The sequence below is a fragment of the Pempheris klunzingeri genome, chromosome 17 (assembly GCF_042242105.1).
Source record: "Pempheris klunzingeri isolate RE-2024b chromosome 17, fPemKlu1.hap1, whole genome shotgun sequence".
Classification (NCBI taxonomy): domain Eukaryota; kingdom Metazoa; phylum Chordata; class Actinopteri; order Acropomatiformes; family Pempheridae; genus Pempheris; species Pempheris klunzingeri.
Genome location: NC_092028.1, coordinates 16752038 through 16769755, shown reverse-complemented (window position 1 = coordinate 16769755; position 17718 = coordinate 16752038). Strand labels below are relative to the sequence as shown.

The 17718-nt window shown below is 40.7% G+C and overlaps 1 protein-coding gene across 1 annotated transcript; it reads left to right on the top strand.

Moving 5' to 3' along the window:
- The first annotated feature begins 14589 nt into the window (after positions 1 to 14589).
- On the top strand, positions 14590 to 17105 carry LOC139217331 (lipid droplet assembly factor 1-like). The gene is made up of 5 exons (XM_070848658.1): positions 14590 to 14680; positions 14947 to 15058; positions 15176 to 15344; positions 16382 to 16527; positions 16757 to 17105. The coding sequence occupies exons 2-5, from the start codon at positions 14966 to 14968 to the stop codon at positions 16817 to 16819; spliced, it is 471 nt and encodes a 156-aa protein (XP_070704759.1). The 5' UTR covers positions 14590 to 14680; positions 14947 to 14965; the 3' UTR covers positions 16820 to 17105.
- The last annotated feature ends 613 nt before the right edge of the window (positions 17106 to 17718 follow it).

The following is a 17718-nucleotide window of genomic DNA, read 5'->3' as shown; positions in this document are numbered from 1 at the left end:
TGTGCATCCATTCTGCAGACACCTTGGGGCATTAGCCGTGTTCATCTATCTGACGAGAATGGAGCTGTGCCAAAGGGCAGATTTCTGCTAATGCCTGCCTGGAGAGATGAGGCACATTTTTTTTTTAATGGAAAAGGCTTTAAAACTGATAAATGTTAGATGTGTCTGTCATAGCTGATAAAGTCGTGCCCCTCAACCCCTTGTTCAGCACTCAAACCTTTGAGACACTTGAGGGGGGTGACTGCAGGTGTGTCGCCGCTTTTTCTCTCACCATAGAAACTATTCAAGCAAAAACTGGCTGCAGCTGAAAACCAGGGCAAGGGTCTCCTAGTTTTGGCCAATGTTCATGTCAGTTATAAAAACATTTAACTTGTCAACTCCATTGTTGAGATATGGGGACATGATGACTCGGCTTAACAAGGCGGTCTCTTAGGGCATGAGTGATTTTACATATGCTTGTCCCTGTTTTCTGGTTTCAATAATTGGATTTAATTGGGATTGTCTGTTGGCTTGCATTGCAATGTAGACATAAATAAGACGAGCACAGAAGAACAACATATACAGTACACACAACACAGCTACCAGTGGTGTGTTCACAAATATGTCTACAGATGAGTTTGTTCCACGTTCATGTCATTACCGTATTTAGTTTTGGACTTGTAAAGAGTGTTAATAAGCATAAACACCCAGGTCATACCTATGACATGGAGGCTTTGCTACAGCTCTGAAAGGGGGCATTCAGACCAAAATCAGCCCTGCGATAAAACTATGCTGAGGCCAGTGTTGTTGGTGAGGGTGTGTTGCTTCAGTCGCCAGTGAGTAATATATGGAGATGCCAAAACACTACACACTAGTGTATGCCCACTTACTTATGTTATTTTATCTTTCATCATGACAACAATAGAAATAGGACATTCCCATTACAAAGTGATATACCAGGAACACGTGCTTGCATGTTTTGGCAGCATAAGTTGAGCTGGACCGCCCCCACACCTGCATGCAGCTTCACTGGTCTCATTCAAATGAGAGAAAGGGCTGTGTTTGTTCACACAGAGCTGAAGTTGATTTGAATGTGACGATGTCCTACTTGGTACCTCATGCGACCCAAAATCTGCATTCAATTCAATGAAACCCAGATCTGACACATGTAGTTCTATGTTGTCGATTCCTATAACCAACCACCTGGAATAGCCTGATGATGTGAACGCTTGCATGTCGAAAACATAAAAATCTTTTCAGACCAGAACTCCACGCTGTAGGAGAAGGGAAAAGATCCCAGCAGTGTAACTGGTGTAATAACTCAGATCGATTAGACATCACGTTATTATTTTTACTAGTGTGCACAACTGTTGGCTTCTTTTCCATCAAAGGTTACTTTAACCTGAGTAAACCAAATCCTCCAACTTCCAAACTCTCCTTTTTTTCACTTAAGTCGTGCAGTCGGGCCATCACTGGCTGCTCCTCTCTCAATTCCCATTTCTTTGTTCCTCTCAAATTGATTTTCTTCAAAACTGCAAAGCGAATGACGGAGTACTGATTGCCACTTGGTCCTTACCTCCTTCACTCTGCACTGCTCCCACTCATCCCCCTTCCTGCCCACTTTATGTCAAATACACTCGCTCAAAGTTAATTTTAACAAGTGTCCTTTTTGCTCCCTAACTGATTACCTACATGTGCATACTGAGCATATCGCTCCGTCATCTCTTATCAGAAAATTGATTGACGTGGTTAGGGACCTTGAGTTGAAGCTGATGGATGTCAAGCGTTATTTGATGGAGATGAACGGCCGCAGGGTCGATAACCGGTAATCATTCAGTGAGCTGCTTGACTCCCAGTCATGCTCAGCAGGATGTTACATTTCATTTAGTGTAAAGGCACTAAAATATGTGTTTTAATCCCGATCAATGTAGCCTAATGATCAGACTGGGATCATTAAGAAAGTGAGCTCACAAAAAAATGATTTGGGCTTCGGCCTGTGGGGGTCGTGCCAGATCAATGTTGCCATGACATTCATTTCACGTGTTAACCCCATCCAGTGTTTTTCAGCCATGTTAGTGTGACATTTGCGCGAGGAGCAGAGCCACGTTTCTGCGGCCTCCGGGGAAAGAGGCGGGCATGCTGGGAAACCAAAACGAAAGGGATGAGTAGTGGAGAGGGGGGGGGGCCCGGGAGTGTGTCACATGCAGGTGTCCCTTCCGTCTCCCACGTGAGGCACTCGGGAGCAGGTGGGAGGGTGGCGTGTGTGTGTGAGGGGGAGAGGGTCATGCCAAGTAATCTTCCCTATTATGAGAAAAAAAAAAAAAAGCCTGGGATCTATATTTTCTTCAGCCAGATATTAAAAAGATAAGCAAACATAAATCAATCAGATGGGAGAATCATATTTTCTCTCTCCGTGCTCCGTTTCCTCTCAGTCTCTCTCTCTACCTGTGTAGCTCTACAGTGTGTGTGTGAGTGTGTGTGTGCGAGTGTGTGTGTGTGTGTGTGTGTACATAATGTCTGTGTTAGACAGAAAGAAGCTTTAAAAAGTGTTTGTGCCATAGGACCTGTAATGTACGAAATCAAATATGTATTTATACTCAGTCATGATGAATATAATTACATACAGCACATTATAAGTATATAATATGAATGTACAACTGACGCTTCTGGCATCTTTGTTGATATTTTTCTGATTGTGATTTTCTACACAATGACCTTTTTTGAGCAGTCTTTTACCTTTATCCATGGCAGTGTTTCAAAACTGTGTTTTTTGACTGTACTGGAGTGATTATAGGCTTGCATAATTCAGTTTTTCCTCCTAATGAATGTATTGATTGTATAAAGAGTATGTATTACTGTGCTGTGAGAAAGTATGCTGAAAAGTATTGGCTGATATCAATATTTTTGATTAAAGAAATAAAGAACAGTATCTCTAAGGATTCAGATACAGTGCCACTGATGATCTGCGCCTTTTTTCTTCTGCACATGAGATGATGCGAGTAATTTTCAATACTGTAATCAAGCGCAAACACTCAAACAGATGAGAAAAAATTAGATAAAATACAGGCCCAACAAATAGTTGGGATTAAACTGAAAATCTTGTTGATTCTCATCACTCCTGTTGAATTTTGAAGGAATGGTGCTTCCTTAATAAAGATGTCCTAATAAAGTAATGTTAAATTACAATTTCTGGTGAAGCTTTGATTTATTTTGTTTTCGTATAATTGAATTATAAGACAAATAGCGACAGTGTACAAATGACACTTTAGTCGAAAAAAGTTTCCAGTAATAAATTGACATTAAAGTGGACTATTGATAGTTACTTTAATTCATTGAGTTAATTCCAAGGGATTTCCCTTGAAATTCTGAAAATTACTGACCAATAAAAAGTGTTTTTCCCAGTTGCACAATGAAAGCCTTAATGTTGATTAAAGGAACCCATGTATCATTGACTGTGGCAGAAAAGCCAACATCTAACCACAGCAAAACTAAATATTCATATGACCTATATAAACATCTTGGACAGAAATTCTCTCCTGCATATTGACATTTCAAAAACCGATCCAAATCCAAACCCAGCTGTTTCTACATAATTAAAATGATGTGAGCTGCACACCACACATACACACCATCTGTGAGGGTGAATGTTGATAGATGATTACTGGGAATCACTGTGCACGGTGACCTGACTTTTAAGCATCCTAAAAACACTGCAGAACACTTACACCCGTGCTGGCCACCAGTGTGTGTGTGTGCGTGTGTGTGTGTGTCTGTTAGTGTGATAACAGTTTGTTATAACTCAGGGGGATTCACTGTGCAGCGCAGTGACAAACAGGGATTTGTTGTTCCACGACTCCAACTGTAACAATCCAGGTGATAATCACAAGCTCAGAGGGATAGGAGGGATTCAGCCCTGTGTGTGTGTGTGCGTGTGTGTGTGTGTGTGTGTGTGTGTGTGTGTGTGTGTGTGTCAAAGTTGTGACAGCAACGCTGACTCAGCCGACACTTTGTCCCTGTCAATGTCAGGATAAGTGAGGAACCAAGCATAGTGCCCATGAGAACAAACACTCACACACACACACCCACGAAGACGGTATTTTATTCATCTATAATCACCTCTGATTGGAGTTAAAGCGACACGCAGGTCTCACCCTCCAAACTCCCCCTGGTTACATCCACAGGCACAGTCAGCCAATCAACATCCTGCTCATTTTCACAGCCTACCAATCATAGACACACGCAGCTCACGACAAGCCAATTAACACCTCTCGCAGAAAAACGCTCCTGCCAAACACGGCTCATGGTTATCTGACATTTTCCTGCATAAACAATCAAATCACCAGCAGCTGAACAAAAGGATCACTGCTTCTGTTACAGTGAGACAACCTGCAACTGGTCACTTTCAGTAAATCAACATTACTGCATCGTATAAGCTGAGGTCACAGTCTCATCTATAGTGTAATATAAAGTAGGTCTACCTGATAAATGTGCTGTCAGCCCTAAACCGTCTCTCATGTGAAGCTTATGCAACAGAATAGGAGAAAAAAGGGGGAAAAAATGAGAGAATGAAGACAGAAAGATGGAAGGATGGGACGGAAAAAAAACAGAGGGAGTGTGTATGTCTTCACCTGTGTGTGTGTGTGTGTGTGTGTGTGTGTGTGTGTGTGTGCGCTTACTGCCAAGGCTTACGAGTGTGTTGCTGCAGTGATAAAGATGGATGAGCCTGTCTGCGGCTGCTGTGATTGGGCTGCTGCTGATTGTGAGTGTGTGTGCCTGCGTGTGTCTGTGTGTGTGTGTGTGTGTGTATGCACATGCAAGGTAAAACACTTCCTTTTAGAGGCAGACATAAAAAATTTAAAAAGAGCAACAGAAAAAAAAAGAAAAACATTACATCTTCTGAGCATCACTGCAAGAAAAAGACAGCTCTAAATCTATGTCAAGAATATTTATTGTATACAGTATGTAAGTCAATATCCAAAGCAGGGACTATAAATCATGCAGTGTAGGACAAGAGTCTACAGATTTTTACTCCAGCCACAACCTACAGACTGTTGAGTTTCCTGCTCAGTATAAATATTAACTGAAAGATGTGTTTTAAATGAAAACACTGACATTTGATCAGTGAGTGACGACAAACTGTGAACAATTAATCAATTAATGTGAAAATAATCGTTTACCAGTTTTACTGTCTATCTCTCACTCATATTGATATATAATAATATAATATGATATAAGATGATATTGCAATGTCATAAGAGATAAACGATACCAAATTAAGGGTTGTCAAAGAATATGAATAAAGTGGATGATGGCCGAATTCCATTTAGCTGCTTCAGTTTCAGGGTCCTGCTATTGTGCATGTTACACTGTCGTTGCTAACTGGGACACTTTGTTAATGCCATAAGTGACACCTCTGCTTCTCAAGTCAACATGTCTGCTGGGAAAAAAGACCTACGGGAGGATGATTAGTAAAGGACGTGGCTCTAGATTAGAGGGTCAGAAAGAGGTTAAGATGTTCATCCCAGAAAACTCAGTGTGAGTGTAAGATGTGACACAAGCTGTTTCAGAGCTGCGCCTCTTATATCCCCAAAAGAAACACTGTAGGCTTTGAAAGCGATCAGAGCGATCAATGGTATCACAAGCGGCACCGGGATCAAGGAGGACCAGCTTGGGGCGCTGCCCAGTGGCACCAGCTGTAAGGATGCCATTTAAGACTCCTAAAAAGAGTTCTTGTCTGCTTTTAACACATCTGAGCGTTGACTTTTTCCCTCATTAAGCAACACGCCTGACCCACAAAGTCCCCGGCAGCATATTTCATGCAACTGTAATATCACAAATTCTAAAGAGCTTATAAAACTCAGAGTCTGGCAGAAGGCCGGAGATTTCTGACACAATTTATGGATTCAAATATAGTTCCGGGATAATGACGATTATCATTCATATGCCGGGCAAAAACCATTTCCTTACTGCAGCTTTGTGCTGTGTCAAAAGATCCCTCAGCCGCAGATGAAACACTTTTGCAGTGTCTAAATCACAAACAGTTCAAGTAAAGTAAGATATTTTAGAAGGTGGTGGACACGTCAGCAATAACAATCCAGCGGCCCTGAAGAAATGTCTGTGTGAACGTTCACTTCTTTGCGCTGTGATGGACTGAATTGTCTTTCCTAACACGTAGGTGTTCTGGCACATTGGTGTTCCCGATATTTTCTTCACAAAAGGTTGAATTCATTGCAGAGCTGTTGAATTGGATTGCATTTTATTGTTGTTATGTCCTTTCTGTGTCAGTCTGCGATGTAGGTGTCTGTGCCTGTGACCGCTCCAGGCTCTGAAATACTCAACTCGTCTTCTCCAGTGAGCAATAACTGCTATCATCTTTAGCACAGTCAGACCAAGAGTTTGAGGAGAAAGAGGGAAAAAAAAACTGAACTAAGTAGAAGAGACAGCATCACTTTGTCTTGTGACTCAGCTGATGAGGTTCAAGTTGTTCACACAGAAATATTACAGACAACAGGCTTTCAAATAAGTCTCAGCATGCAGATAATTGACTGACATGGCAGGAGATATCAGTAACAATTTATATCTGCAAAATTACAGTCACAAGTGTGTCACACCTGAGACTCTCTCTGCCAGGGACGGCAGCTGGTGGAAAATTACGCCTTCAGAGTGACAAAATTATACTCTGGGGTGATGAAGCTGCAAAGCGGCTCTTTAACCGAAGGTTTGTATTCGGGGACACTGTGTGATCAAGTGAGAGAGGTTTGAAAGTCTGGAGTTGAACTCCATTGGATGATTTCACTGTGCTTGTATTGCATCATGTTCAAACTTTTGAGAATCAGCGAAACATTACCTATAAAAGTGCATAGTTCTGTACTTTATATACATTTCATATCATATCGTAACAAATCAGAGTTCGTAATAAAAATGTCAACAAGAAGAACCAACTTGAATGTTTTTAGGAGATGATGGGCGCTAAACCAAAAATCATGAAATAACAAACTTTTTGCAAAGTCTCAAATATCAATACATTAAAAAGACACAAACATATATGTATAAAACAATAACACCATCAAAGGACAAATATAAATAATGGCAACAAAAAAAGGTCAGAATCGCATTCTGCTGTTACATCAGCTGATTTACACACTATCTATAAGATAACACATGTATGTATGTATATGTGTTTTATGTGATGCCCCCAGGATTCTCAGTCTATAAGAGGTGGATCTAATAGGCCTCTCTTTGTCTCTATCTCCTCCCATCGGCAGTGGCCAAACAGCCTCAGTACCCATGAACCGTAGCCTACAAACCTCATGGCTGGTAGGATTAAAGTGTCTGGCTGCAGGAGAGCTCTCATTCCTGTTCGTAATAGCACTCTCAGAAATCCTGCAACTCAATTCAACCAATTCCCTTTTTGTCTTTGTAGCAAAAACCACACAGACATTTCAATGGGTCGACCACATGTGAGGTCCTTTAATGTGACTCTACCCCTGACTTTCATTTTTTTGCCTATGTGGGGATGTACATTTTGATTGTTTCATTGCAATTCACATGGTTCAAAAAAAAATAAATAAAAGTGCTGGAAAAAGAGAGCTTAAAAAAATGTGTGACATAGAGATCTGTCTTTAAGTCTGTCCCTCTAAATTACTTGATCGCTGCGTGGCGAATATGGGAGGGTCAAACCATCGGCCAACGTTGGGGTCACCAGAGAGAATATGCCGATATCATCTGACAACAGGCTGAGAAACAGGTGAAAAGGTCAAGACAATAGGCTGTTGTTGAGAGGAGGTACATTAGGTGCTAAAAGATTATTTCATGTCTTTTTAATGAGCTTTAGACAAGCATACCTTTAAAATTCTTTGGTCTTAATTCTTTTCTCGGAAACGGACACACAGGTCATTAGACTGTCTCTGAAATTCTTTCCCATAGCCACAAATTCTTCTTATTCCTAATGACTATTGGGAATGTGCCTCTTTTCAGGTTTCTTACTGCAACCAATTCCTCAATACAGATATTTTGTTGATGTTAGGGCCTTTGTTTTCTTCCCCTGATGCTAACAAATGCTACTCCAATTTATCTTAATAAAAATGCCTACCGCCTAAGACACGTCAAAGCCACCAATGCTTTTGTTGCCACTTTAAAAAACCTGCTGAGATCGTTTCCTGACAATCACAAAGTAGCTTCATGTCGCACTCATGGCTCTCCTGTGATAGAGCGAAATGATGAATCCATGCAAATCCCCCCTTTCATCACACCTCTCCCCAGCTGTGTCACCTGTGGCTCTGAATACCTACCTGCTTAATGTATTAGCCACCGTGCAACCCCCCTCTGCTTTCATCTAGCTAACCGCGCTATCTTGATGTTGGAGTAGTGCTTAATTCAGGGTGGTTAGAGAGCATCAAAAAAAAATCTGCAAGTCCAAACAACTACTGACACAAAAGGTCACCTGTGAAGTTGACGCGTGCGTGTTTGCGATTGTGCGTGCAACACATCGTGCACCTGACAAATTTGTTGCTGTTTGCATCATAAAAGATTTGTTTAGAAAGACACTGCAGTTTGATCAGAGGAAACTCTACCACGAGATGCACTGCAGTAACCCTGAAAAACTCAGGAGATATGAGAGAATCAAATCTCTTTTTCTTTTTCTGGCACAAAACACACAGCGCTGCATGAATTCCTCACCTTGGTTCAAACAATCAAGTGAGGTTTAATGAGGGAGTCCAGCAGCTGGCATTAAAGCTGCGGCACGTGGACAGAAGAGACTATCCCCTGTCTTCCTCAGGGACACATCGTGAAGTGATGGAAAACAGAAAAGAATTGCCACAGGTTTAATGAGAGACAGAGGAACTCCTCTTACAGCCCCATGTTGCCTCCCCAATCCATCCTCTCTCTTTACTCCCTCTCTCTTTAGTCCGAAGGTCTCCAGGTCAGACTTGCACAAAGCTGTAGCAAATAATGGATGAGGGTGTATTATTCTACCATCACCTTTCTTTAATGACGACCTCTCCAACCACTTCTCCTCCTCCTCCTCCTCCTTCTTATTCTATCCATTCTCTGGAGTTGTCACTAATCCTGCATCAGCTTTTTGCTGCCCCTCCCCACACTTTAATCATAACTCAACCAGAGTATCAAAATGCAAAAACAAATGGCCGCAACAGCAATCCATCAAAACTGGAGCTGAGAGGGAAACTGAATATCTGATGAGGAGCAGGAACAACACAATGCAACAACATTTTGCTGATCAGGTCCATTTTTCTCTCAGGTGCTGTTTTTCAGACTGTAAACCCACTGACCCAACTTTTGAAAATTTCCACACTTTGTTATCCACCGACACCGCATGGATTTTGCATCTAATTGATGAAAAGGTTTGTTTTCTGATAGACTGCAGATTCATTATAACTGAATGTGGGAAACACACTGATTAAATATTGCAAATTCAATCACAGTCCATAATGAAGTCGATGATAAACCCAAAGCCTAATGTTGGGCTGCATCAATAGAGATTTACAGTGTGTTTATAGAATCAAACAGCAGCATGTGACTTCCTACGACATGACATACATTTATCACTTCAAGTTATAATTTGACATTTTGGGAAAAACACTTTCTTGCCACAAGGCAGACAACAGGTTGATACGATTCTCTGGTCTTTATCATAAATATGAAACTAGAGTCAGCAGCCGCTAACTTAGCTTAGCATGAAGGCAGGAAATAGGGGGAAACAGTTGGTTCTGTCCAAATCATGGATATATATATATGTACTGGATACTGAGGGCAAAGACAAAGGTGTGTATTCAGTCCAATGAGAATCTCATCATGCCTCCGGCTCAGCTGCACTGGTGAGTGGCTCGTATCACAGCAGTGACGTCACTCAGGAAGATTAAACCCTCGTGCCTTAAAGATATAAAATAAAAAGAGTAATAATAAGCACTTTTTAGCTGGAGGTGTCCTGTTAACAGTTTTACAGACATCTTTTTTTACAATGGTGGTCTATGAGGAAAATGCTTTTTGGGCTGCAGAGGATTTTTCTTTCCAATACTTATAATACGATGCAATAATCAAGTGGCCACTGTTACCAAAAATTGGTGACAATACTGAGCAGCTGTTTGGCATCCAGTTCTTATAATACATCCATGGTCCAAAGGTAATAAAATCTGCCTGGCAGAATTCCTAAAACTCACTTAACAACATGTTGTATGTTGTATCAAAGACCAGAGGTTAAAAACAGCAATTCACCAGTGTTGCCAGGTCAGCCCAAAACCAGTCCAATGGCTTTGTTTCTCCCTGTTTTCTGTCTATCTGCCAAGCTAAGTTAGCTTGCTGCAGACTCTGGCTCTGCACTATACAGATGGAGAGTGGTCATATCTTGGCAAAACATGGACAAACATGTCTCCCAAAATGTTGAACTTTTGCTTCAGTCAAACGGTATCCCAAGTATTCTTATTTGTTTCTGTCTGTACTGAGGTGTGTGAGTACAGCTGCTGGTGTTGATGAGCTTTGGGAGATTGACGAGGGCTCTGACTCCGTCCTCCACGTTGCCCTTTACCACCCTCCAGGGAGCTCCCTTTGAGGACAGGAACAGAAAATGGCTCCCTACATCTGGCAAAATGACAACCACTGACAATGGGGACTATCCCATTTGACACAGGACAGACTCCAAAGACATTTTGCTCTCCTGTGGCCAGCTGTTGGCCGAACTCTCCTTTGCAACTTCAAAGAGAGGTGAACAAAGTCGGGACTGGGAGAGAGGGGAGGCGGTTGATGGCAGATAGTGTGATGGAAAGGTGTGCGCATCGAGTGTGACAAGCCAGAGGAAGAGAAAAAAAACACCAGGTCCCTCTCATTTTCTAATAAAACACAGCAGGCTTTCACTGCAGAATGTCAGTGAGGGACAGACGTCAATAATGTAACGCATGATGTAGTTTTAGAGGCCACACAAGAGGCAGACGTGCATCAGGTAACACAAAACCACAGGAGATTTCTGACTATTTTATGTTCCTCCTCTCACTGTGATTAGTTTTTACAATCACCAGATGCAAATTGAAATTTGCTGAGTGCCCATCAATCACATCCTGGCTGCAATATGTTGGGCGGCTCGGCACATGCCAGTAGACATATCGCACAGTCAATTTGCTCGCAGACACTCAGATATATCTCTGCACCACAGGTATATAGGACGCATTAGGAACATTCAATTTTCATCTACCCTCAAGTAAGAGCGGCCTGCTTGTCACAGGAGTCATTTGTCTCTGGAGCCATTGAATAACTCCGTTACTTTAATTCTTTTTTCAGCAGGAGAACCACTTTAAATTATTGTGTGTGGCATATTTGAAGCCCATAACAACACAATTTTAGGAGTTGTATTACATGACTCGTGAGGTCAACATGTATCTAATGTGAGTTTTATGGTAAAATAAAGCTTAAATCCTTTTACATTTGTTGGTTTTAATAGCTGAATTAACAGTCAGTATGTGCTATTTCTGATTAAAACAAGTAATATGTGTATGTATTTCACTAGTTGTGGCTCATTTTTACTAAAAACTTGTGTGAAGTGTGTACAATCATCATTCTAATAAAAACTACCATTATTCTCTATAGTTACTTGCAGGTGTGTGACACTGGCTATGGCAACCAAATCCTGACCTGAAATTGATTATTTCCGATGTGGTAGATAATATTATGTTCTCTCAGCAGCTCTGTTCACACTTTGGCATCATGTTGTATTACACCAATTTGGGCTGGTACATTATATTGTTGTGGACTTTCTTTTTAATGATGTAATTTAAAAGCTGTGCCCCAAATCCACCCCGCGTCAGTCTGGGCCCATTTTTGATATGTAGTATGTTCACACAGCACTAAGAACACAACAAAACTAAGCAAAATCAATGTTTTCAAAACTTTTATTTACTTGAGGAGGTTTCACTGAGAGTTTGAACAACCACAGTGTGATGAATAGGCCACTGAGCAGCTCTACCAGAGCGCCTCGGGGTTAAAGGCCTTGCTAAAAGGTTCCCCTCAGTGTCACTTTCTCCAGTCTGTGTTGTCTAAATCAGCTAATTCAAGTTCATGCTTATGTAACTTTCTATAACGGCATTGGGATCACAATCATGATTGGGATGATTGAAACTGCTAATGTTATTTTCCTGTAAAATCTAAATGTATTGCAGTGGTTTGTTACATTGTGTATGTGGACTGAGGTCTACAGGGGAATATCCAACAGCCAACCAGGTCTTGTTATGGATTGAAGCAGTGGGCCGACGTTGAGGGTCAGCAGTCAGAACTGAATTGGTTAAACACTGCAGCAACTAGGCTGCAGTGAACTCAGATAATAGGAAAGACAAGTGGGAGTTTCTACTTTGAGGAGTATTTTTGATGAGGAAGAGTCATTAAAAAGAGGTTGAAGTACAAAAGGACAGCAGAGGGAATAGTTGTGCCTAATTAATTATTGGGAATTCCTTCGTTTCTGTGTGCAGAGATGCACAAACTGCACATACACACTCTCACACACTCCTCAAGCTTTGGTTCAGTGAGTTCATTGTGTTTAGCAGTCTGGAGAGGTGGATGCAGCCTTCTCTCTCTCACCAAATCATTCCCCTCTACTCAATACAAAAGAGTGTGATTAATTAGTATGGCTGGCAGCTACAAAGGGTCCAAATAAGTTGTCATCACTGGTCCCGAAGGTGTCTCTTTGGTGTGGTTCAAAACAGATCACGCTGCCATTTTCCTCGCCAAGGCCTCGCAGTTATGTGTCCACAGATATTTAATGCTATCCAAAACTCAAGGGGCTAAACTTAATTTGTGGGTGGCGGTGGCAAGGGCAGCAATTCCTATCTTTGATTGAAGAAGCAATCAGTGGCGGTGGCGAAGCTCGGCCATTTAATATTCTGATCAGTCGCCGTCTTTGCAGAGAAATCCGGCTGTTGCCGTCTAATAGCAGCGCTGAGCAGAAAGGGAGAAAGTGGTCATTATTTTTAAGGAGCCGTTTCAGTCTGACAGATGTGAAGTAAACTGGGAACCCCCTCTTCTGGATCTCTGGAGAACTACTGTGCTGCCCTCATAACAGATCAGCCACAGCAGCAGTTCAACAATCAGTCACATAACTGGACTGTGCATCTTTGGTAAAACTCTAAACCACACACCAACAGGTTCATCTTGCCTGATGTCTCACCATTTATCTGAGTTACAGAAAAGTTACTGGCTGCTACACGTTTGTCTTTTGAGTGTGTGTGCTTGTATCCTTAATCTCTCAATCCAGTTTCCATCATCTGAGAGGAAATAAGAGAGAAAAAGAGCTTCCTTCACTTCACAAACGAATCATTTTAGAATTCACCACCTGTCCAGTAAAGACAATTGGAGGTTTATGGTGCAATTAGGCGGAGGCAGAGGAGGCTCGCCATGACATCCATCATAATTAGTGACAGCAGTCATTTAATGACAGCGAATAATATGGCCGAGAAGGAGGAGAAGATATGTGGTTGTGCAGGTGGTAACACACTTGAGAACTAGAGGAACCTATGTAGACTGGTGAAGCTCCCGCTAAAAGGCAACAAAATGAGAATCTGTCAAGAATCAACTGAAAGGCCCCGCGGCCGAGTTTCAATTCAGTCATTAATGTTGCAGCCGATATTGCAGCCTTTTGATATTACATCAAGCATTATAATAATAATAACTCACTCACTAATAATGAGTTGTGCATTGTGATATAAATTATATTTGTACTGAGATGTGCTCCCTGATCATTAGTATTGCAGTTCCTGACTGCGACCACTGGAGGACACTTATGATTCTAAATAAAATCTATTGATACCTCATAAGAATAATAATCAGTTTCAGTATCTGTATCATTTCCACTGAATTAATTCCACATTATTTCCAAAAGTAGGACAGTAAGCTAGATGATGGGAGACATGATTTACTGGTTGTTTAGGGTCCCATTTAATTTCTCATTTATTTGGTTTAGTTTTACTTCATCAGACTCAGAATTATGATCAGTTTTATTGGTCAAGCATGTGCACACGTACTGGGAATGAGTCGCTCTCAATGCATTTACATAGAAATATACAGCTAAAAACGGGGACAAACAAACATAAAAATAAAAAAAATGAAAATGGTAAATAACAAAAATGACATTTTTATTGTTTGCAGTTTTCCAGCCTTGTGCAATGGTGCAGATGCTGGAATGAATATGGATCCATTAATGTAACAAGTTCCTTTACATACATGAGATAGGCTGGATGGACATGACAGTATATGCATATATATAATATAGAGCCTAAAGAGCACAATATATGAGCTAGAACCTGTAGGTACAGTGGACGTTTAGTGTTGCAGGTTGTTGTTTCTGCCAACTTCAGGGTGAAACCAGATATTTTATGAAATGCAGGTGCAATTTTTTCCCCAATACTTTAGAGACTATTGAAGATGAATATGATACTCACAATTGCTCAGAAAAGAAAAGCTTTCCACCGCAGAATGACTTGATAACTGCAGTCTGGTGCTGAAACATTAGATGGCAGCAACAATACCAGCAAGCCTTTCAGAGCTACTGATGATGACTCCAGAAGAGGAAGAGGGAGGAGGAGGAAACAGAAGGCAAGGGAGTGCTTTTAAAAAGGGTGTGCAGCTACTGTTAGAGTGTCTGAGGCAGCTGTAGGACATAGTTTCATATGTCGTGAGCTGAAACCAGGTTAACTACATTGATCAGGTTTGTACTCATTGGCTTAGTTTTGTTACATGTGTTCAGAAGTGGTTTAAAATAGTTTACGGTGCATTACAGCTGGGGGTCAGTACAGCTCTTTAGCTCTTCAGCTAGTCAGGCTTGTCTTCTGTCACAGTCACTGTCACTTTACTGAATCCAGTCTGTATCTAAAGAAATATACCAACTATCTGTAGAAAAAATAATGTTGGATTAGCCTCTTAAAAGTGTCTTAGTTGAGTGATTTTACTCATGATTGTATGATTCTCACTCAGTCTGCTCACACGTGTGGAGATGCAGCACAGCAGCAACAACAGTATGACTGAGATCCAGCAGCTGTGGGGAAGTTTGATCAGCAGGCTGAACCACCTCTACGATGACCCCAAGGTAACGTGTCTTCATTTATTATTCTGGGTACAAGTTTCCATCAGCAAATCAGAGAGGGACAGTCACCGCAGCTTATTGACAGTAACAGCTGCTTTTTGTCTTTTCTCTTTCTGACAGGTAGCTCAGCTGATGAACACCCGGCTCGGGCAGTACCTGAGCAGCCACCCTGTCTTAGCTCTGACAGTGTTGCTGTTCAGCGCCATGGCCGTGCTGCCTGTTGGATTTTTCCTACTCTTTGCTCTTGTTACTGTTATTATGATGGCAGTCGGTTTTGTTTTCTTTGAAGGTAGGTCAAAATCTGTGGAGTCATAGGAGTGCCATGAAAAAGGAGAGATGTAGAAAACAAAATGTGGAAACATAAAGAGGAATAAATAAAAGAAAGTGTAGGTAAATAAACAAAATCTAGTATTTTCATTGTTGTTCATTTATTTTTATATCATACAATTTATTCATTGCAAAAAGATTACTTTTGTAATTCTTAACTTTTTGAAATTCATTTTTACATGGCATATATTTATTGTTTTCCCTATTACTTTTCCTTTCCTTGAAGGGCCTTTTGTCAGTCAGCTGGCTTTGGACGGGCTGAGTAGTCTATTCCTGCATTCCTTTGATGGGGGCTTTTTAGCAGCAGGCAACAAAAGTAGACACACTGCTGAGTAGCACACATGCCGTGTGACTGTGGTAGTGGTGGTGACACTGTGGCAGAGCTGGACTTTTGACTGCATACTAAACTTTAACAGACCTCTCCATACAGATGATATAGGAAGCAAATCCTTTCCCTCCTAGTTCATTCAAACCACATCCCCTATTCAAAGAGAAACTGATACAAACCGCTACAATATTCACACTTCTCCTGCATTAGTTACGCTGCTCGTGTTAAAAAGCTCCCGCCAAAGCAGGATTCATGTTGATTAAAGGAATAGCAAAAAAAAATGGATAAAAGAATCAGGAAAATAAGGGATACAGATAAATAAATGGCATTATATAAAAAAAGAAAAAATGTAATTAATACATATACATCTTTAAAAATATATAAATACACACAGAAATAGATAAATATTTATTTGTAAATATATGAAAATGCTTTTGAATTATTTTGTTTTTATATATTTGTCTTTATATTTTCCCATATTTTATTACTTATTTCTTTTATTTATGCCTCCTTATATTTCCACTTTTATTTTCTTACTTCTTACTTTTTTTTCGTCCTCCTATGACTCCTTAAAATCAAGCTTATGTATCATGGTGTTATATGACGGTGTACCTGACAACTTCCCTCTCTGTCTGTCTCTCCTCCTGTCTGTCTCTCTGTCCGTCCATCAGCGTTCCTGTTGTGTGTAGGAGGGCTGACTCTGCTGTGTGTGCTCTCTGGCATCGCTTTCCTCTCCGTCATGGTTTCATTCATCTTTAATGTGTTTTATATCACCATCTCCAACATCCTCAGCCGCTATTACCCGCATCTCACAAAGGTAATGTACTGTGGGCTCAGCAGGAGTTGTTTGGAGAAGGAATTATAGTGTTTCATGGTAATCTCCAGTATGATTATCAATAATATAATATTATCAGCAAGAGCTTTGCATCTAAACCATAAACATTAATCCTTTGTCCTAAAATGTAAATATGTCATACACACCTTCATATTAAAACCTGTGATATGGTTTCCACTTCATGTTCTTCTCTTCTCTCTTTCGTCAGCAGCAAGGTCAAGCCCAGAGGAAAGACAGCGAATTCGAAGCTTCAAGACAGAAGCAAATGCAGTAGCTTGATTCTTCTTCTCTCTCAATAGTCAACTTTCATGTGGAAAAGCCCAGAATCACTGGGTGTACACAGGCCTTAACGCAGCACTACTGAAGCTTGACGGTCGGAGGACACAGACCCTTGAATGTACTTTATGGTTGCTAAACTCAAAGACACAAAGACTCTGTGATGGTACCTAGATTATTTCTAAATATTTTTCTACAATGAGTCTCTTTATGGTGCAGCAAGGATAAAATATCTACATCAGCCAAAGCAATACAGAAGCCACTGTAAATCTGTACATATTCTAAATGCACATATTTTGGGATGGCGATCGTCTCAGGTACTGGAGTAAAAGAGGACATTTTTGAAAAGCCTTGCACTATTCCGTTGTGAATTATCGTTTTCAATCTGTTTATATGTTGTTTGTCTGCAGATATCTGATGCACAAATGCCAAATAAAATGCACTACAAAATAACTATTGTTTGCTGTTACCTTAAAGAGCACAATGATGTACATTTGTAATGCAGCTTTGAATAAATGCTCTTCAGAATTAACATTTGTGTCGCTCCTCTGTCCAGTAATGGAGAGGATGTATCCGCCTCCAAATGTATAATAGAGATCCAATACATTGTTTTCTTACTGCTCCCCATGAGAGAAAACCACATGTATTACTTTACTGGAATAAAAAGAGCTTACTAAACCTATAATGTTCAGCGTAATTGGTCTTATTCAGTATCTCTGACTCACATTTCCATCATTTTTTCATAAAGAAGTTTCCATAGGCTCCCACCTATTGTAACGGGTTAGTGGGATGATGGGAACGGCAACATATACTGAGGAATGTGTGTACATGTAAATGTTACTTACTCTACACGCTCTGTTTCATTGTTTCTAATACAAAAACAGTGGAAAAAGTGAA